The 22513-nt window shown below is 42.4% G+C and overlaps 2 protein-coding genes across 6 annotated transcripts in view; one reads left to right on the top strand and one right to left on the bottom strand.

Moving 5' to 3' along the window:
* Window positions 1-11936, bottom strand: part of COL4A3 (collagen type IV alpha 3 chain) — a 131145-nt gene extending 119209 nt beyond the window's left edge. For both annotated transcript variants that reach the window (XR_008318988.1, XM_053306706.1), the window contains exon 1: window positions 11421-11936. Coding sequence is in view for 1 of the 2 variants with exons in the window: in XM_053306706.1 (XP_053162681.1) it covers window positions 11421-11510 (90 nt within the window). In the remaining variant the exon portion in view is untranslated. The remainder of the gene's footprint in view (window positions 1-11420) is intronic.
* The window catches only part of COL4A4 (collagen type IV alpha 4 chain), a 99624-nt gene continuing 88753 nt past the window's right edge, over window positions 11643-22513 (top strand). For 3 of the 4 annotated variants that reach the window (XM_053306701.1, XM_053306704.1, XM_053306705.1), the window contains exons 1-3: window positions 11654-11776; window positions 16326-16485; window positions 18922-18964. In XM_053306701.1, coding sequence (XP_053162676.1) covers window positions 16442-16485; window positions 18922-18964 — 87 coding nt within the window. In that variant the 5' untranslated portion in view covers window positions 11654-11776; window positions 16326-16441. Of the gene's footprint in view, window positions 11777-16325; window positions 16486-18921; window positions 18965-22513 lie in introns of all 4 variants that reach the window. The other variant, XM_053306702.1, reaches the window with a different exon arrangement.

Raw genomic sequence — 22513 nt, 5'->3', positions numbered from 1 at the left:
GATATTCAGAGGTAGAGTTATTTAATAACATCTTTGTCTCAAGCAGGCCTTTCCCCCTCTTCTATGTTACTTGTAATGCGGCGGGTAAAGAGAAGCCCATTTACCCTCCCTCTTCACAATGTCCATCATTAAGTCTGGTAGTTTTGTAAAGTGTGGATTTTTTGGATTGGCTCTTGCATCCAAAGAAAATTCGTCAAGGCCCAAATTATGGCAATCCCTATTGTCATACTGTTGCAAATCCAGACTGTGTTGTGGAAAACAGCCAAAAGTAGAAGTAAAATACTTTGTTTGAACTGCAGGGTCAGAAGATGAGCTAAGAGAGGGACAGAAGGTGGGTCAATATAGAAATACAGTGAACGCATGTGCAGACAGGCATGTGCGCAAGGCAAAGAAAGGGAGGCCTAGTAACTGAAGCAGCATTTGCAGGGTTTAGAAAAGGTTAGAGAACTCCCAAAACAACTGTGTGTGAAGGATACTTAAAAACATCTATATACTGTAGACATTTATTTAAATTAGAATAATCTTTATAAGAAAGCAAAGTTAATGGATTACTTTTGTACATTTTTAGTACATATTAATGGGGAAACAATGACTCAGGAGTGCACAAACCATTACTTCAAGGGCAAGACTAAAGTTCTGAAAACAAGCCTTCTTACTTTCAAGTATTATCTTGGCAGATAAAGCAGCTCAGCATCATTGGCAGTGTCTAGAAGCTGAGAAGTCTTCGCAAGAGAATGAATAGAGAACTTTTTACCTCTTCATGCCAAGTAAGTTTAATCTTAAGCAGCAAAAGCTTCAGTTTTCACATGCAGGGAGCTGTGATCTCTTAAAAAGAAACTGGTGCGCAATCTTGGAAGTGAATACACAAATTAGTACACATCATAGTTGATTTATGGAGGTAGGGCATGGGGAAAACATTGCTGAGTGTAAAACCTTGCATGACATCGACAAATATATTTTACTAATTAACTACATATTTCAGCCATTGTAATTTTCACAGCCTCGTCCCGTCTATTACCAAGAGAGACTGTTTGGGAGCTTCCCTGAGGAGCACCCCTCTACATTTGGAACTACAAGCTTGTAGTTACCACTGTTTGTATTCTGGATCTCATGGGACCGTGAGATCTGCACTTTGTTTCACCTGTAGCTAACTCAAAGGGCATGCCATTTTGGCACGTAGCTTGGGAGAAGGAATTCTTAGGTCAAGTTCAGAGTGTAGGACTGCAGGAGGACTTCCCTGCGCTGTCACCCCCTGATTACTCACAGATGTTGACATGGTTTAATCAAGAGCTTTTCTTTAGAGAATAAGTCAAGTATTCTCCCTATGTTGGCACAGCAAATCAAGTCAAGATAGCACTTCCCCAGGTAGTGAAAAGAAAGCAACTGGTCATCTCCTTGGCTAATGAGCATGTGAATGGCTAGCTCAAGGCACTGAAAGTCTGCTTGTTTACATTTTACTTACTCACAGATTTCTGACAGACATGAGAAATAAACTCTAATCCATTCATCTTGCCACTCCCTTCATGAGTCCTTTCAGACCAACAAGGGGAAGCACTTTTTCACACAGTGCATAATTAATCTCTGGAATTCCTTACCATGGGATGTCCTGATGGCTACCAGCTTGGATGGCTTTAAAAGCAGCTTAGACAGATCCTAAGCTGGACAGGTCTATCAATGGCTACCTTTTGCCTGTGAGTTCCCCAGAGGCATCTGGTGGGCCACTGTGTGAAACAGGATATTGTACTTAGATGGACCTCGTACATGATCCAGCAGGGCTGTTCTTATGTTCCTAAGACCTTCCCTAGCTTTTGTCCAAGAAGTCCACTCCTCAATTTTGAATAGCACAATGGCTCATCCTGTGCTTTGTCCCTTTTGCTTGCCTTTGCAAGGTGTATTTAGCATAATGCCCTTTGGGCAACAGTTTGCCTATAACTGGTCAGGACACATCAATCTATGGCCTCTATGGCCACCTAAACCCATCTATTTGAGTTTTGCCATCACCAGTTCTCTCACAGTCACACCAACTTGATTCCTCCTCTTCCAGTTTAAGAATTCCCTTTCCCTCCTCTCTTGTAGTTTCTGGAAACCAAACTTTTCTTTCCCAAGCTCATCAGGTTTCTCCTACCTACTCTTCCTAAACTGCCAGATCTATTATGTCACATCTGTGTCTTCCTAGACATCTAGTTTCTCATATCTCTGACCATCCCTAGGCCTTGTAAGTTTACCATGCAAACCCAACTATATTTCCAGTTCTACTCTACATCAGGACTTTAAAAAAGGAAATTTCAGAAGTGCACAATAGTATGTGAGTATAATTTGCATACACAACATGTACCAGTACAACACACACCTGTGCATTTTCCTTGCTGTGTATACATACTTTGTTGCCATGACATTTCATGGCATTTAGAAGCCCACACAGAGTGGGAGAAAATCCTCAGAAATGGATTCTGAGCGTTTGACAGCATGAGAGTGGTATATTAATTGTCTCTGTATATTATAGTCTCTGAGGGGTGCAGCAGAGGGAAGAGGGCTGGTCTTGTGGTAGCAAGCATGTATGTATGTATGTATTCCTTTATTATGGTCAGCTACAAGATAAACAATCATCATATAGTTTACAGCAAACAGAAAGAAACTACATCAAGGAAACCATCTCTTGACATATTTTACAAATGATAAAACAAAATTTTGACACATTTAAAGAAATGGATCATTACAATCAGACAGTAGATGCTGTAGATAAAACATATAGTATGGCTGGGATAATTTACTAAAAAGGGAGAAATGAAACTGTTTCAGATATCTTTATAAAATAAGCAATAGAGCAGAACATGGCCATTAAAACAATGGCACCTGTACCACAGGGGCATAGTTGACCTGTATATGGTATTTTCTTAAATTTCTCATCTAGTACTGGTAGGGAGTGTACAAATCGGTTGGACAAAAAGATGCCTTTTGGAAGGCTGGCTAGATCTACTTGCCCTTCAACATCCAGCACTGCTTAAGTGTTCTTTTTTTTAGCAAGCATGAATAGTCGTCTCTGCTAAGCAGGGTCTGCCTTGGTTTTGATTTGGGTGGGTAAATGTGAGTGCTGTCAGATATCCCCCTGGCCCCCATGGGAAGGGGGCCATCGCTCAGTGTAAGCATCTTGGTCTCAACTTTACTCCCTGGAATCTCCAGGTAGTGCTGAGAGAGATTCCTGCCTAAAACCTCGGAGAGTCATTGCCACTCAGCGTAGACAATATCAAGCTAGATAGACCAATGGTCTGACTCAGTACAAGGCAGACAAGTCTGCGGGAAAATTTCTTTGGCAGAGGAAAGGAAAATTGGTACACTTGATCAGGGTCTGGGTTCTAGATGAGTTTGGACTACTCACTTTATTTTTCTCATCAGTTTCCTTTTACATCATCTAATATAATACAGCTTTTGCAATGACTTCAATTTTTGAACTGCATGAATGTTATTTTAGAATTGCACTTTAAAAAACCTCTCCATTTTATGTCTTGTTGCACATTAAAAAACAAACAAACCCTGCTCTTCCTACAATGAGCAATTAAGGTATATTCTCTGCCACAAGATGAGGTGATGGTCCCTTGCTTTAGATGGCTTTAAAAGAGGAGTCGGCACACTCATGGCAGACAGGTCTACCAGTGGCCATTTGCCAGGATAGCTAAATGGAACCTCCAGGATCAGATCCAGTACATCACTGAATATGAGTTGCTCAGGGGCAAGCTGTGGGGAAGGGCTGTTCCCTTCAGATCCTACTCCTGTGCTTCCTTCCTTGCCTAACCACTATTACAATCGTAAAGTGTTATCTCGTCCAAGAATTTATTTATAGACTTTAAGCTTCAGCTCACCTGCTTACCCACAGTTTCTCTGCACCCGACAACCATGGTTGCACATATCTGCAGTCAGGAAATGAAGACCTGATCTTGGTATACGCGGTTCAACAAAAGGGTTAAATTTCACGTATCCATGGTTTTAGGATGGCCTGAAATGTCTTCTGAGGTCATTTCTGGCCACCATTTTGCTGAAAGGAGTCATTTTGTGGCTCTTTTGTTAAAAAAAATAATAATCTCATGATTGTTCATGTTAAATCACCAAAATTGGGGTGGGGGGGCACTGCTGGACAGCTAGAGACCTGCAGAGCACGATACGCACTTTATTTCTCTTTTTTCTTCTGTTTGTAGCTATTTGTATGACCCTGAGAAACATAACCCGCCAATTCCCATTGCCTCAAGGTCTCGTTATGCACAGTTCCATTATCCGTGTTTGTAGGAGAGAACAGAATCCCCACGGATAACGAGGTCCACCTGTATTACGCAGAATAAAGACTGAAGCTACAATCCTAAATGTGGGTGGGAGTTTCACTGAATTTAGGAAGGCTTGCATCTCAGTGTATTTGTTTAATATTCAGGTATAAGTGCTGCATCTCTTGTATGAGGATGGTGCTTTCTTTTGGCTGCATTCTCACAATCATAAGGATCCTCATTAAAAAGTTAATCAGAATCAGTGAGCTCCATGGAAATGATTATGAGAACAAAGAATTTCAGGGCAATCCTGGCCAAACCTCCCTGGTTAATCAGGATTTAACTAGGATAGATAACTAGCTAGCTATCCTGGTTAAATGCTAGCCAGAATTCTTGCAATCAGCCCCATAGGGTTCACTGATTAACTTTTTAACCAGGATCCTTATGACTGTGAGCACACAGCCTTTGTGCAATAATCACACAGAAAGTATTTGCATCACCCTCCTTGTAGTTGTCTAAGCTTGTAGATTCACACAACCATTATGGTTGTGTCATGGCTTATTTTTCACACAATGACTGCTGTTCTATTATTTATAAAAATGTTTTTTTTAATTCCATCTTTTAAACTGGTCAGGCCCCCAAGGCAGCTTTACCAAAAAATCATTAAAACTATCTAAAATGTCATCATAATACAAAATAAAAGCAATACACCATAAAAGATCCAAAGTAACAAAATAAAAGAGTAGCAAATAAAAACAATCAAGGGTAAAATATAATAGGTGGCCAATTAAAACACTCAGCCTAAGGCTTCACAAAATCGTAGGGTCATTATTGATTTTTTTTTAAAAATTGCCTATGAAGGTGCTTGATGGACCTCTGCAGGGTGGACATTCCAGAAGTGCAGCACCATCTCCAAGAAAGCCCTGCCACTGGTCACCAAGTGAAGCCGAGACAAGGGTGAACCAGAGAGCAGATCCTTGCAGCTCAGCTAGGTTCATATGAGCATAGTATTATGTTACAGTCTTGTCTTTTGAAACTTACATTAAGTTTTTTGCTCTCTATGATAAGACGTTTCAGAATGTGCAGCACTACCTGCCAATGGGAGTAACGTTCAATCAATTAGGTCAAGGATTCCCAAACTTTTAAAAACAAGTATATCCCTTTTGTTGCAAACCTTCAGTTCAGGTACCCAATAAAGACCCTGTGTGTGTGTGTGTGTGTGTGTGTGTGTGTGTGTGTGTGTACGTGTACATGCATGTGTGTGCACACATAAATTTTACAGTTATGAGACAGGCACTCCTATGACTGGCTTACATTCAGACTAAGTAACTCAGGAGTTGTTGTGCCATCGAGTCGATGTCAACTCCTGGCGACCATAGAGCAGAGCCCTGTGGTTGTCTTTGGTAGAATACAGGTGGGGTTTACCATTGCCATCCCCCGCACAGTATGAGATGATGCCTTTCAGCATTTTATTTATTTATTTAAAATATTTCTACCCTGCCCCTCCAGTGCACTACTGCTCGGGGCGGCTTACAACAATAAAATAGATACAAAACACAAAGCATCTTCCTATATCACTGCTGCCCGATATAGGTGTTTCCCATAGTCTGGGAAACATACCAGCGGGGATTCGAAACTGCTGCACCATTAGGTGGCAACTCAGGAGGAGTACTCTCATTGAAATTAATGGGACAAGTTTATTTGTCCTTTTAATTACAGTAAGACTGCTTATGAGTAACAATCTAGATCAGGGCTGCTCAACTTTGGCCCTCCTGCAGATGTTGGCCTACAACTCCCATAATCCCTGGCTATTGGCCACTGCGGCTGGGGATTATGGGAGTTGTAGCCCAAAAACAGCTGGGGGCCCTAAGTTGAGTAGGCCTGATCTAGATGTAAGCCAGTGACTGTAAGCCACCACAAGCCATTTCATAACTGTAAATTGTACACACACACACAAATTTAAATGTTACAGTTATGAGATGGGCTACTCACATCCACACTAAAGTTACTCGTAAGTAGTCTTACTGAAATTAATGGGACAAATTTACTTGTCCCATTAATTTCAATGGGGGTATTAAGGGAGCAGCAGGGAAATGGCTTGACTACCAAGCCAGAGGTTGCCAGTTCAAATCCCTGCTGGTATGTTTCCCAGACTATCGGAAACACCTATAATGGGCTGCAGCAATATAGGCAGATGCTGAAAGGCATAATCTCATACTGCATAGGAGTAGGCAATGGTAAACCCCTCCTGTATTCTACCAAAGACAAGCACAGGGCTCTGTGGTTGCCAGGAGCTGACACTGACTTGACAGTACAACTTTACCTTTAGTCATCATTACTAATTTTCTGAAGTCTGTCAGGTAGGTTGAAGGGAGGGGTATGCTGAGCTTCAGCATATAGTCAGTTAATCTGGAGTGGAGGAGGGTCTTCACCCCCACCCTGCACTTCTGCAGCAGCCACATTGCTGAGGATGCATTGGCTTCAAGCCAGCGATCTTCAGAAGGGGAACAAATAGAGCGGCCACAGTGTGGGGAGGCAGGAGGGTTCTGAGTATCTGCTAGGAGCCCTTCAAATGCCTGTAGGGATGCTATTACCCAGTGTTAGGAACCCCTGAATTAGATCATATCACCTCAGGAATGTGTTGCCTGACTATAACCCAGGGTCTCATCGCTTATGCTGAAGGACAATGTTCTTTGGTAGCCAAGCTGGCTTTGTCCAGTTAGCAATATTTGGACACAGTTGTAATGTCTGCCTTGTTTCATTTGGTCTATTCCTTAGGCTGAACAAACACCCAGTGTTTCCTTAGTGGACAATCCCCTGGGACCTTCTCCTCCGTTAAATTAATGGAAAGCTGTGAAAGAGCATGATATAAAGCATTTGGGCTAAAATGCCTGAACAGGCAGCAGAATAATCCAGAGAATTAAAACATCAGTGTTTGGATGCAGTGACCTGTGAAACAAGCTGCAAACTTATTGGCTGACAGCAAGGGAGTATCTGTTTAGGTATGAGAGGATGTTATTCAAAAGTATGCAAACAATTTTTATAAAATTCAAAACTTCTTAGTACCTACATTCCATCAAGTTTAGGCTTCTCAAGGAATTTTTTTTGGAAACTGCTTTTCATATCAAATTGTTAAATAAACAGACATTCCAATGGTAAATAATAAAAAGAAATAATACATATTATACCACAATATTTACTTATTGTTCTCTTACTTACGCTCTGCTGGAATCTTTGCACCTCACTAAAATTTTCAAAATTATTTGAGAGCATCAAGAGGTGATCCAGCCGATATTATATACTTGGACTAAAAAAAACTTTTGACCAAGTCACTCTCCAAAAATTCCTGAGTAAACTTATCAGTCAAGGTATAAGAGGCAGGCCCTCTCATGGAATGGGGCAACTGGTTAAAGAACACCAGTACACAGGGGTGTAGTGGAGAGAGGTCACACAGGGATGGAGCTTATCTGGCTGTTGGGGTAGGCATGGCCATGAGGGCTGTCATGGGGAGCACCTGCACTTCTGAGTTCGCAACTACATCACTGCTAGTAGAACACCTAAGACTTATCTCCTGCTTGGTCATGATAAAATCTATCTTGTTTCTCCCTGCCCCCACCCACTCTCTGCTTTAGGAGGAACCTTTGTGTTTAGATTAAGTGCTGGTGGCTGGACTAACTCTTGGATTCTATATTTCCAAAATAAAGGGGTCTAGCCATATGGCCTCATCTCAGCAGTCTATGTGTGTAATGAAACCATCTCTCAACTACTAGAATCAGACTGAAGTCTGCATAAAATGTTCCTATGCTCCAGTTTGAAATTTTACGAATTCCAGGCACTGGGGCTTTTATTTGATATCTACCCTGATGAACAGTTCTGGAGAACCTGAAAGTGTCCTATGTACTGCTTTGTGGTTTTTGATTGGCCCTTATAAGTTTCCAAACATGACAACTAAAATGATGAAGGGTTAGAACCAGGGGCATCGTTGTGGGTGGCCTATGTGGAAGGGGGCCCAATTAATTGCTCAGAGTCCCAAATGCCATTAGCCATCTCCCTCTTCCATGACCTCTTCCAGAAAGGGTGCAGCATTGGAGGCACCTGAAGAGAGCTCCTAGCCTCACCTAGAACTCTGCTCTTTCCAGTTTCATAGGTGCTGTATTATGTGCTGGACTAGGACCGGGGAGACCCTAGTTCAAATCCCCATTCAGCCATGATACTAGCTAGGTGACTCTGGGCCAGTCACTTCTCTCTCAGCCTAACCTACTTCACAGGGTTGTTGTGAAAGAGAAACTCAAGTATGTAGTACACCGCTCTGGGCTCCTTGGAGGAAGAGCGGGATATAAATGTAATAATAATAGTAATTATTATTATTATTATTTTATTTATCATGTTTATATACGCCTGATATATATCTATATCTATATCTATATCTATCTCATTTTGGTGTACACAATCCAAATTACAATATAAAAATAAAAATCAACAATTAAAACACTTTCACAAAATAAAAACAATTAAAAACAATTCATAGCGTGAAACATTAAAATAATTTCACAGGATAAAAACAATTAAACAGTTGGGGAAAGTGTAATTTAGATGGGGGTGGGGCACGATGGCGCTTTATACAATTATGAATGACATGGAGAGGGTGGATAGAGATTAAATTGTTTGCCTCTATCATAATATTAGAACTCAGGGCCACCCGACAAAATTAAAGGGCAGTAGGTTCAGAACAGACAAAAGTACTTCTTCATGTATTAATTAATGGAATTTGCTGCTGCAGGATAGAGTGATGGTGATCGACTTGGATGGCTCTAGAAGGAGATTTGATACTCATGGGTCTTTCAGTGGCCATTAGCTCTGACAGTCATAAGGAACCTCCATGTTCAGAAGCATTAATATGAGGGGCAGACAATGGGTGAGTGTTGTTGCCTTCTTGTCCTGCTTATGGAATGGGCACAGCTGGAAAAAAATATGCTAGACTAAATGGACCCATGCTCTGATCCAGCAGGTATCTTCATATGACACCCTCATGGCTTCGGCTTTCAGCCTGTGGCTCACTGTATCTAGATTACATAAGTTAATTGGAGTGCAGATGATGTGTGACAGACAGAGCCTGTTTTAGGCTGAAGAGGCTGGCTTCCAAGTGCCCTTTGGAATCTTCCAGCCCTAGAAAACTATGATCAAGACTCAGGGGAGGAGAGCTGGTCTTGTGGTACCAAGCATGAATTGTCCCCTTTGCTAAACTAGGTCTGCATTGGTTTGCATTTGGATGAGTGACTACATGCAAACACTGTAAGATATTCCCCTTAAGGGATGGGGCCATAGCTCAGTGGAAGAGCAAGAAGGCTCTTCTGCTGGTATCTTTTACTCCCTGGCATCTCCAGGTAGGGCTGGAAGAGACTTTTGCCTGAAACTTTGGAGAGCCACTGCCAGTCAGTGTAGACACACTGAGCTAGATGGACCAATGGTTTGACACATTATAAGCCAGCTTCCTGAGTTCCATTTAGAATATTGGCTTATTATATTATTATATCATAAGTAAAACATGTTACTATATGATAGTATTACACTGCCCATTTCTCTGAGTGGTGAGAAGTTCAAGGGGTTTGTGGCATGCCTAGAATTATGGCTTTCCTTGGAGGAGAGATTACTGCAGACTTCTGGTCTCTTTGTAATAATCTGGTTTATTTACAAAGATATACAGGTAGAGCTGAAGTGAAGGTTAGCAGAGCATTCCTAAAAGAATTAGCAACAGGTTACATGAGAAGGTCAGCAAAAAACCTAAGGTGGTGCAGCTTTTGCCTGGCTGTTTCCATTTCAGATGCTATAAATCAGTCTCTGCTAGTTTTGTAGCCCTATGCAGACATTATATTGTATGAGCATACATGTACAGTCAGATGTGTCTGTGTGAATGACTGTACCTGCATTCATTTTAGAACGGAATCTGGTATAGATCCCTCAAATGCATGGTACAGATTGGAAATGTACTGTACCTGTTTTGAAGAAAATGTGTGCATTACTGTACCTTTGTACAGATCAGTATACACTTGTTGCACGAGTGCTGAACATGTGAATAGGGATTTGGTCTCACACTGATTTAACACAGGCACACCTTCAACTTTTCCTTTTGGGTGGACTGTGCTACATGCCTTTTGTCAGAGCAATTAAGGCACGACTCATTCAGAATAGCTAAAACCCTCAGCAGCCACAAGAGCATCATCTGAGCCCCTTTGCCCATTGCCCATCAAACAGTGATTAACTCACACAAGAACTGCCAGCCAGAACTACCTCTAATACTTAAAGGGAATGGCCAGCCAATATTTATGGCTGCAAACTCATAGTGACTCCAAAATGTTTGGTACTCTGATCCTAACCAATTACAAGGCAGTCATGACCACAAGTTTATTTTGGTTGCAGCCTGGATGTACTGAATAATTAAACTCTATAAACTATAGGGCACTTGTGCTGGTGCCCACTAATCCACACAAGAAAAATATGCAGACTACAGCACCAATATGCAACTTCCTCTGTTCAGGTTGTTTCTCATGTTTTCAGTTTGAACAACAAGCTATGTGGGTGATGGGCCATACCAAAAGAGACAGAAGGGACCAAAATGTCCCCTATTCACCACTGCCCCCTCTTAACAACCCAAGACAGGACTGCCCACCAGATTCTCACAGATCCAGCTGTGCAGTCAGTCCAGATGGCAAGCAGGCCACAGCCATCTTGTGGAAAGACATCTGCAGAGGAAGGTGCTCTTGAAGTCGTCAGCTAAGGTGCATGTCACACCCAACAGCAACTTCAATAACAAAGCCAGCAGGGTCTGGCTGGGAGGAGAAGGATTCTTTCCCAACCTCAAATCCGGGGATGAGCTACATTCAGAGAGTAACTCAAACATGGAACGATAGATATTTATTATTGAGGGAAAGAGTGCCTCTGAACATATGCAGAGCGCTCTTCCACACAGTAACTACAGCCACACTTCCCTTCCTCAGTGAACTGAGGGAGGGGCGAAACATGTCTCGGGCTGAGACCTCCGCTCCCCCCAGCCCGAACTACACCTGCTGAATTTCTGCTCGCAGCGCAGAAAAAAGGAAGAGGGGAGAGCAGGGCAGCAGGGCAATCCAACATCTATGTGACGTCCTGACGGGCTTGAGCACCGGCACTCACGTTTGCAGCAGCAGCAGCAGCAGGAACGCGGGCGGGCAAAGCGCTCAGCACGCAGGCGAGCAGCAACAGCGGGCGACCCTGAGAGTTCATTCCAGCTGGGACGCGCGCGCGCTCCTTCCAGCGCCACAGGCGTAGCGCTCCGCTCGCTCTTCTGCGCGGCTTGGAGGAAAGGCGCTCCAAAGGCGCTCGGTGGTGGCGGGGCGGAGCCTAAAGCGCAGGAGGGTCGTGGTGAGGCTGACAAAACCCAAACCAAACAACATGCGAGCTTGACGCCCGAGGGAGCAAAGCTTTGCAGGAGCGGCGAGAAAGAGCGGCGCACGTGGGGCTCGCCTGGCGTTTGCTCGCCTCGAAGGCAGGTATAGAAGACTATAGGAGAAAGGAGAGGTTGCGGGTCGGGCGACGTGGGGCAGCGGTGACACCCGCCCGGGACGGGCGGCGGCGGAAGGGTGTCCCGAGACGAGGACCACACTTCTCATCCTTTGCTATGGCGGCATTCTGGCGGGGAAAGTTGGCCCTTGTCCCTCAAGCTGCTTCTGTGTTGACCCTTGGGTGGACTTGCCTAACTGCCCTGAAATGTTCCCGGGGGTGGATGAAGATAAGCACGAGCCCAGAACGGCTTGAGCCCCAGCTGGCGATATTTTCCTCTGACGTGGGGAGCGGGGTGGGTGGGTCGTGGTGGCGCAGCAAGAAGGGGCGACTGCAGCATGCTTGGGCATTCCCCGGAGTATCATACCGAATGTATGCCCGAAGTCAGTAATATGGCTGGCTGCTGGCTTGAAGCATTTCCAGAATGTCCTTTATTTCTCATCTTAAATGCCCTGAAACTTTGCCTCTTGGAGCTCCTGCTTCCATAAGCAGGCAAGTCATCTTCTGCGACTGTCATCATGCAGATTCCCTCAGCTGTCATGCACTGGGACCAACCTGCCATGATGCTCTCCATTGCCCATGTGGCTGACAGGGTGACGGTGGGGCTGATGATACAGATTGGTCATGCCAAAGGTGTGGTCCCAGATTTGGCATCTCTAATTTAAAAGGCTTTCAGGTAGTTTGCCTGACACCCTGGAGTCAAAGCAGCTGACAGTCAGAATATACTTAGACTCTACTGGACTAGATGGACAGATGATCTGACTCCATGTAAGGTAGCTTCATAGGAATTAGTCCATTTCGGACTAATGAGGATCAGCACAGTCCCTATGTTACAAACAAGGAACCGCCCTGAGCCCTTTTTGGAAGGGCGGTATTTAAATCAGATAAATAAATAAATATGTAGCCTGTGGATGTTCTGTGCACTGAATCAGAATGAATGCTTTACCTTTGAAACTTCCACCTGCAGGTGTCTTTAGTGGAAATATTACTTATCCAAGAACAGTTTCTGCAGTTAGCTATTATGTGTTGTTGCAATAGTAATCCCAAAGACGATAGCTTCACCCCATTGACTCCTCAGCCAAGCATATACACTGCAGGTTCAGAGACTACAGTACTCAGCTAGATGGGTAGGCATAGAAGCACTCTTCATTTTAGCACTTTCCAACCCCTCAAATGCAGCCTCTTAGAACATGGCAGCCATGTTTTACTTCTTCTTTTCACATGATGTTTGTTGAATCTGGACCATAGAGAAGATTCCAAAAGGAAGCACTGTCCATTTTGTGTTGTAACAGACCCTGAATAATTATTGTATGCTTTATTATTCAATAATAATAGTATGTTATTAATATTTTATTAATTGCATATTATAAATGATGTATATAGTGCAAGGGTATATCTAAAGGGAAGCTCTCAGACATTGCTGTTCACTAGCTTATCCAGAGACTCAAAGAGACTTGGAAAAAAATAGGAATGGCCTATTTCTTAGCACAAGACGAAATTTAGCACGATTTAATACTTAGCACAAGCCACAAGGAATATCTACGCATGCCCCATTTAAATGCATCTCTGTGTTCTTGATGGTTTCCATCAATTTTGGTGCAAGTTACACAGGCAACATTCCTAGTTGATTCTGTCTATGGTTAGCATTTATAAATTTTTTAGATTGTGAGCTCCTTTGAGACAGGGATCAATTTTATTCCTTTTCCCTGCGTAAACAGCTTTGAGAATGTTTTTGTTGAAAAGCAGAATATAAATATTTTGCAAAAGTACTTATCTAATTTCAGTGTGATTTCTCAGTAAACAAGGAAATATTGCAGTACAATACATGTGAAAAGGTGTGGGTGGTGTTAGAACATGAAGCACAAAATTACATCATAATGTGCACATCAGCTTTCACCCTGAAATCTTAATCTTCAAGAGACAGACTATGTTACAAACAGAGTATATTGAATATGTGAGTTATATCAAGGTTCTCACTTTGCTCAGCCAATTATAAATAAGTAAATGCTACATTCCCATTGTTATTGTGTGAGCTGAAATGTGCACAGAGGCATGATCACGTACAAAAGCATGATCATGTACAATAATTTGAAGCTCAGGCAGGTTACCTGGAGGAAGGTTGTTTGGCATGGGAGACATGTCAGTTCCTTAAGAACAGTAAGCAACAGGGGACTGTATTGTGTGAAGTAATATGTGCAGATATTTTTAGTCTGAATCCTTCTTTAGAGCTGCCATTAGTTCTTTTGCTTGAAAAGAAGCCTAACTTTGTGCATTTGTGCACATAGCCATATCTTGGCACATTATGTTAAGAGGTACATTAAGTCAGTGAGTTTGTGCAAGTATTTTATATGTATGGAGCTCTGATATATTGGCAACTGATAACTCGAATAAACTAACTGAAAAGTTTTTTTAAAATAAAAGTGGCATCTCATGAGCATTACCTCTATACTTCCGGGAACAAATAACTTCAATCAAACTGGAATTTGGTATGAGCAATGGTATGAGCAGTACCAATATAGCAATGGCTGTTGCTTGGTAGCTACTGGGTGGCATTATGAAAGTCAATTGATGTTTGCCACTGATTACAATAAGGCGAGGATGGCCTTGAACTACCCTGCCTGCACAGAATGCAATTTTCCCCTTCACAACAGACTGAGCTATGACAGCAGGTGCAGTAAGTAAGTCAATGAAATGTCATGATGCTTTTGAAAGCCGATCCTGTTATCTTGTCAGTGAAGCTTTGCACACTAGCTGATCCAGGAAGAGGGTGTTACTTCCTGAAAACCAGCCTGGAAGACAAATTTGGAACAGTTGTTTCATTTAGGAATTATGCACTTTGTAAAGCTTCTCATGGCTGGCTGCCAGACTAAGAATGTGTTTTTCAATATTTACTTTGAAACTATCCAAATTCTTGGCACATGGCTGAAAACCAAAAAGTTTAAAATAAGTTTATATTAAAAGTACTATATTATCCATAGCAAAGGTTAGCACCTTATGCTGCTAGCATCTGTTTTTAGGGTTCCACTACTCTTTCCCAGCCCTCAGGAAAGTGAGTAGGAACATAGGAAGCTGCCATATACTGAGTCAGACCATTGGTCTATCTAGTTCAGGGTTTCTTAACCTTGGGCCCCAGATGTTGTTGGACTACAACTCTCAGGATCCTCAGTTGCAATGGCTTTTGCTTAGGGATGATGGGAGTTGTAGTCCAATAACATCTGTGGGCCCAAGGTTAAGAAACCCTGATCTAGCTCATATTGTCTTCACAGACTGGCAGCAGCTTCTCCAAGGTTGTAGGCAGGAATCTCTTTCAGCACTATCTTGGAGAAGCCAGAGAAGGAACTTGGAACCTTCTGCTCTTAGTGGCTACATCCCCTGAGGGGAATATCTTACAGTGACTTCTCGTCTCCCTTTCATATGCAACCAGGGTGGACCCTGCTTAGCTAAGAGGACAAGCCATGCTTGTTACCACAAGACCAGCTCTCCTCTGAGTACCTCTTTAAAAATGCATACGCTTCCACTGCAATATGTGTAGTGACTTCCAGACAGATGTTGTGAGGAACATTAATATAAAATTTTCAGTTGTCCAAAGCACTTTACATAGATTATCTTGTAGTTCTTACATGCAGCCACCCTGCAAATATTACATATAAAGCCCTCAATGACTTGGTATGTAAGAGAGCGCCTTCTTTCTCATGAACCCTGTTGCCTATTAAGATCATCTGGAGAGGTCCGGTTACGGTTGTTGCTGGCTTGTTTGGTGGTGACTCAAGACTGGGCCTTCTCTATGGCTGCCCCAGGGCTTTGGAATATGCTCCCTGTTGAAATAAGAGCATCCCCTCCTCTGTTGGCTTTCAGGAGGATTCTCAAGACATACCTGTTCTGAAATTTTTAAAATTATTTAATGTGCCTTTATCTGTGACCTTGTTTTATTTGTTTCATGAATTTAAACTCTTTTATATTGCTTTTTAATATTTTTTGTATTTTCTAATTTGTGCACCACCTAGAGATGTATATGTCAGGTGGTACAGAAATCTGATTAAATAAATAAAATGAAATAAGTATTTCTTTCTCTCAATTATAGATGCAATAGCTAAGGTTGAGAGAGAAGCCCTATTCAGACATTATGTTGTATGTGCATATAGGTGTCGGTCTACATATTTTTGAGTGAACAGCTGTATGTGTTCAAAAGTGAAGCTGGATACAGGTCCCCTCAAATGCACGGTACAGATAGGAAGTGTATTGCTGTAAGGGCATGAACATGATGCGTGAATCACTGTGTGTGATTACAGGTCTGTACCTGAATGAACTGTACCCAGACTGTACGTGTGTTAAGCATAGCATGTGCATATGTTTAGTATGACTTGTTTAAGGCCACCCAGTGAGCTCCTGGTAAAGGTAAGATTCAAACCCGGGACTTCCTAAGCCCCAAGGCGGTTTGTCGGGGAGTGGGAGCGGATTTGGAGGCTCACAGGGTGTGCTGTAGGAGTGATCAGCACAATGGGGTTCAATTTAATTCAGACTTACCTAAATTTCATTTAGATTAAGGAGAAGAAGAATCTGAATCAGGATTTTCAGACCAGCATGTGCAGAGAGGCCAACTCCTGACATTAAAAACTGAATAGTGAAGGTTTGCATTAATATGATCCACATCCATAATGGTTTCTGTAAAATGGACTAAACTTATTATCACAACTGCACGGTAAGTTTTCTATTTCATCTTTCTTATTTCATAGAAATATTTCTCATCAGGTTGGAAGACCGAAGGCCAGTCTGCTATAGAATCTGTAGAGAGCTGTCCCAAGGACTTTTTTTTAAAGCCAAAAGGTAGAGTTTAGAATCAAGGAAATTTAGAGTTGGAAGGGATCTTGGAGGACTTCTAGCCCAACCCCTGCTGAGTGCAGGAAACTGCCACAGCATCCCTGACAGACAATTGTCCAGCCTCTGTTTGAAAACGTCTGGTGCAGGAGAGCCCACCAGGCAGGCCGTTCCACTGTCAAAATATAGTTAGGACGTTCTATCTAGCCTAAATCTGCTTCCCTATAATTTCAATGCATTGATTCTAGCCTTGCCCTCTGGAGCAACAGAAATCAAATCTGCTCCTCCTTCTGCATGAGATAATGTTGTTGTCAGAAGAATTAAATAAATAGCTGTATTTTTTAATCATGTGGCTATTGTTTGAAATGACCTCCAGGTGGTATTTACCTCATGTTGCCAGATGCTTGCTAGATAAAGGTAAAGTGTGCCGTCGAGTCGATTTCGACTCCTGGCGCCCACAGAGCCATGTGGTTTTCTTCGGTAGAGTACAGGAGGGGTTTACCATTGCCTCCTCCCGTGCAGTATGAGATGATGCCTTTCAGCATCTTCCTATATCGCTGCTGCCCAATATAGTACCAGTGAGGATTCAAACCGGCAACCTTCTGCTTGTTAGTACTGGCATCATAATTCCAAACATGCACTTAGGTACAAGCCGAACGGCCATAAGTTTCATTAGACATGATGAACAGACAGCTCAGCTCTTTCTCTCATCTTCCTGTCTAGTGTTCTAGCTCTTTTCCTCTCCGCCCTCATGAAGTCTATATTCCTACTGTTCTTCAGAGTGCCAGGTCCTATCATTCTCTGCTCACTTTCTGCATCCAGATTCTATAGGCAGATTGGGATGCTTATTCCACTGCTCTGAGGCATTACTGTTTTTCACCATATTGCACAGTTACCAGACCCTGGAAGACATTTCTCACTCCTCTCTCCTACCTGCTAAGGGCATTGACCTGGACAGTCTTCCTTCTTTCCTTCATACATGCCTTGAAGCATGAGGGGAGACAAGGAGGGAACAAGTATAGGATATATAGACAAGGAGAATGGCACAGAGCCATTTTGCCTGAGAATACTGGGCCCTGTGGAAGCAACAGAAAGGGAGAAATGGAGGAAGCAGCAGAAAGGGAGGAAGAGGAGGTGGTCTCTGAAGAATTTAATTTGCATTTGCAATAACTTTTCAGTTTATATTTTCTGTTTCCATCTGGCTTTCTATTGTTGATTTTTAAAAAACCACCTTTAGATGTGGTAATACCATATGGAGACTTGAAAATCTCAAGGAAAAGAAGTCTGTGGTATAGGATAAAATAAGCTAGTACAGACAACTGATGAAAGCTTGACTGATATGAGTAAAGGCAATTGGTGGGATCCCAGCAGCCAATTTCAAGGTACTTCCAGGGTCCTGATTTCTGCTGAGATACCTCCAACAGCTGCAGCCTCCCACATTGTATCCAGTGCCATTCTGGCAATCCCCCAACTCTCTGGAGTGTGGTGTGTGTAAGTAAGGGGTTGCAGTGCGAAAGAGTGTGAAAAGAGGCAGCAGCAGGAAAGTCCTGTTGCTTGAACAGGACTCTGCTTAGACTCCTCTAGATCCAAGCCTATGTTTGCAAGATTTTAAACAGATACTTGCTGAAACAGTAAATGAAGAATAAATAAATAAAAGCATTACACCACAATAACATCTTCTGGAGGGAGTCCTTCCTCACTATGGTGAAGAAAATCTTGAGCAAAGACAAAGCTGCATTCTCATGGTGCTTTTGCTTTCACATCTTCTGCTCACTAAGGAAATCAGTGAATCTTTCTCACCCATGCAGTGGGAATGTGAGTAGTACAAGCAAAGGATACACTGATTATGCATGAACGAGACAAATCACAATAAAACTATGATGTTTATTAAATGATGATTATTAACGTGTACAAAGGACATTAGCAACTATTTCATATAGAGCCCCTGGTGGCACAGTGGTAAAACTGCTGCCCTGTAACCAGAAGGTTACAAGCTTGATCCTGACCAGGGGCTCATGGTTGACTCAGCCTTCCATCCTTCTGAGGTCAGTAAAATGAGTACCCAGAATGTTGGGGGGCAATATGCTAAATCATTGTAAACCACTTAGAGAGCTTCCAGCTATATAGAGTGGTATATAAATGTAAGTGCTATAGGTAAATCTTTATAGATTTCAGACTGCTTTAGCACCCCTTTTACCCTGTGGATGCTAAATCAGTCTGAAAAGTAGTTAGTTTCCCCCCTACGTTTTAGATTTCTTTGTGTTCTAGTCAATTGGGAGCTGATTATAAAAAAATTAATCTAGATCTTCCTTCCTATCAGGTGGCTGGTGGTAATTGTTTGTTCACTGCAACCAGTTTATGGGGTAAGTTACCTGAATGTAAAGGCTTCCACTTCTATTTCCCCACATTTTTCTTTACTGCAGAGATATTTATCTGTTTTTACAGAACAAACAGAATTTAAGGGAGCTTTTGAATGGTTACTTTGATGTTTAGATTTATATCAGCACATTGGCTCATTAAAAAAAAGTTATGTCTCATTTCAGGACAGCAACATTGTAAACATATCCTGGATACTATAAAACATAGTATAAAACATAACAATTAGTTAATTAAAGCTGTAATTGCAAGCTAATGATGCATGCTGATCAATAAGTGATTATTTATTTATTTATTTATTTATTTATTTATTTATTAGCTTTGTGGAACAGACTGGAGTCTGTTCCACTCTAAGCTCTGCATCTCAATAGTCTGTACTCCTGGTTGTTGTGAACAAGCAATGCACAATTATTTTTGAAAGCACCTGTTTATAGGGAAAGCACTATTTTAAACTGTTGATTTAAATGTCTAAAATCATTCAGTTAATGTTGAAAACCCAGGAATGTTAGTATATTGCCTACTATACACGGTCAATGAATAATCAAGATAGCCGCCTCCTCCTTCTCCTCTTTCTTAAATCCAGTGATTTTTCAAACTTTCTATCTCAGCTTTCTACACTAATTCATCTGCCATGTAACCCCAACAAAAGGCAGAAAATTCTAGGACACTCAGTTCATGCAGGCCTTCTATATGAACTGAGTGTGTGTGACTTAGAACACATTCAATGCTCTCTATAGTACAGGGCAGAAGAAGATCAGTGGTTAAATCCAGGAAATTAAGGACTGACAAAAAGGAAGTACTTTTTCACTCAGTACATAACTGATCTATGGAATTCTCTGCCATGGGATGTGGTGATGGCCACCAGCTTACATGGCTTTAAAAGGGGCTTAGACAAATTCATGGAGGACAGGCCTATCAATGGCTACTAGTCTTGATGGCTATAGACTACCTCTAGGCTCAGAGCAGGCACGATGCCTCTGAATACCAGTTGCAGGGGAGTAACAGCGGGAGAGAGGGCATGTCACTGGCACACACTGTGGGCTTTCTCCAGAGGCATCTGGTGGACCATGGTGAGAAATGGGGTGCTGGACATTGGACCTGATCAATCAAGGCTGATTTTATAGTGGAGAACAAGCTGTGCTTGAAGGAAGTTTGTTTACTATCACAGACTTTCTCAGAGAGGATCACCACTTGGAAGTGGTGATTGATTGGATGAGGAAGCCCCATGTTGCCCCCGAACACAGTTTGAAAACCACAGCTTAAAGCAAAAAAGTACTTCTCTTTTAGAATGCTAAGTTGTTTTAAGAGAAAAATGTCACTGGCACCCAATGCGTGCCGGTGTTAAAAGGGCAGAACAGAAGTTGAACCCTCACAAGAGGCTGCTTCGGAGCTGAGCCAGAGTGTTGTCCAGCAGCTAAACCTGCTGCGGGGAAGGGGTAACAATTTTAGCTGATCTCCCCTCCCTCTAAAAGTATTATTTGGCTTCATAAATATGCCAGGCTGAGGGCCGCAATGGAAAGTCAGTACAGTAAGCATACCATACTAGAAGCAGTCATGAAAATGGGACTTGAGATTTTGCTATATGTAATTGATCAGAGTCAAACCATTAATGCTTTAACATACTTGCATAATAGCATTTTTAAACCAGTTCTGTGACAAGTTGCTATCCCATACTTTGTTCTAAAATAGATCTCACACATTACATGTGGTTTTGTTGTCTGTTTCTGTCTTCAAATTTACTTTAAAATAGCTGTTGGGGGCTGCAGGTTAGATAGGAACAGCACTTTTGGACTTGTGGGGTGGTGCTGAACTCTTTCTCCCACATCATTTTCCTGATCTCAGGCACACAATTTCCCAAGTTGTTACCAGCTGCAGTGGGGAAAATTTTATTTTTCTACCCAGTGGGGCTAAATAGCAGCTCTTGCAGGGACAACAACACACTTGTTTATATTGGGGGAAATGATGTAGAAAAATGGTTAAAGATAACCTCCCACAGTATTGCTGTTTCTGTCTAAGTTGGAGCCCCCAGTGGCTACTTTAAAGAAAAACTGAAAACATTGGAAGATCCAGGTACAGAACTGCCAGGCGAAATCTGTTTTGGTCCTAGTTCAACAATAATTATTTTAATTACTGATTATTAATTATTATATAATTATATAATAATTATTGATATTAATTATTGAGTGGGTCAACCCTCTGTGGAATCAGGCATGCTTAAGTACACTGGTCTGGTACAGCAATGTCTTCTGTCCAATGCCAAGTGTCCTGGACTCCTTCTTCTTACTGTGGTTAGGAGAGCAGAACAGGCCTATGAACTCCTCTCCTCCCCCCCCCTTTTTCCTTTCCTTCTTGCTCATAAATTCCCCCCCTTCTCTTTCATTTTCAGAATGTGCCATGCTTAGTAGGGGTGTGCAATTCGGGATTTCGGGTGATTTGGCTCGGACCCGAACCGAATCACCCCTGTTCTGTTTTGTGCCCGAATCTGGGTCACCCGAATCACCCTTGATTCGGTTCGGATTCGGATTTAATCCGAATCCGAATCCGAATCGATCCGGGGGGTAAAAAGGGGCCCAGGGGCAAAATTTTGGGGTGCGGTGGTAGTGCCCAATGGGTAGAGTCTACCACCCCAATTTCGGGGGGATTGGGCAAAATCCTGATTTTTGGTGAATTTTTAAAGTTTTAGTGACTTTGGGGCAGTTCGGGGGCATAGCATGGGATCTGGGCAAAAGGAGTGGGGTGGGGTGGTAGTGCCTAATGGGTGCAGGCTACCACCCCAATTTCAGGGGGATTGGGCCAAGGGCTGATTTTTGGTAAATTTCTGAAAATTTCATGTCTTTGGGGCAGATTGGGGCATATTGGGGCAGAAAGTGGGGCCTGGGGCAGAATAGTGGGGTGGGGTGGTAGTGCCTAATGGGTGGAGGCTACCACCCCAATTTAAGGGGGTTTGGACAAAGGGGTGATTTTTTGAGAATTTTTGAAGTTTTAGTGACTTTGGGGCAGTTTGGGGGCAGAAAGTGGATCTGCCCCAAAATAGTGGGGGTGGGGTGGTAGTGCCTCATGGGTGGAGGCTACCACCCCCGTTTCAGGGGGATTGGGCAGAGGGCTGATTTTTTGAGAATTTTTGAAGTTTGGGTGTCTTTAGGGCAGATTGGGGGCAGAAAGTGGATCTGCCCCAAAGGAGTGGGGTGGGCTGGTAGATAGTGCCTAATGGCTGGAGGCTACCACCCATCCCCAATTTAAGAGTGATTGGGCAGAGGGGTGAATTATGGTGAATTTATTTGTATGAGGTTTGTCTTCATAAGGTGAAGTGTGCTAAATTGATTACTTCCTCATATTATTCATAGTAAAGGAAAGTGTGAAAAAGTGAAAGTGGGGTCATGAGAGTTGTTTAATTGAAAAAAATCTCATTTGCTATGATAGAATGAGAATTTTTTTCTGAGGTGTGAATTCTCATTCTATCATAGCAAATGAGATTTTTTTCAATTAAACAACTCTCATGACCCCACTTTCACTTTTTCACACTTTCCTTTACTATG

The sequence above is a fragment of the Hemicordylus capensis genome, chromosome 3 (genome assembly GCF_027244095.1).
Source record: "Hemicordylus capensis ecotype Gifberg chromosome 3, rHemCap1.1.pri, whole genome shotgun sequence".
In the NCBI taxonomy this organism is placed as follows: Eukaryota; Metazoa; Chordata; class Lepidosauria; order Squamata; family Cordylidae; genus Hemicordylus; species Hemicordylus capensis.
The sequence above is the reverse complement of the archived record's forward strand: the minus strand, read 5'-3'. Positions and strand labels throughout refer to the sequence as shown.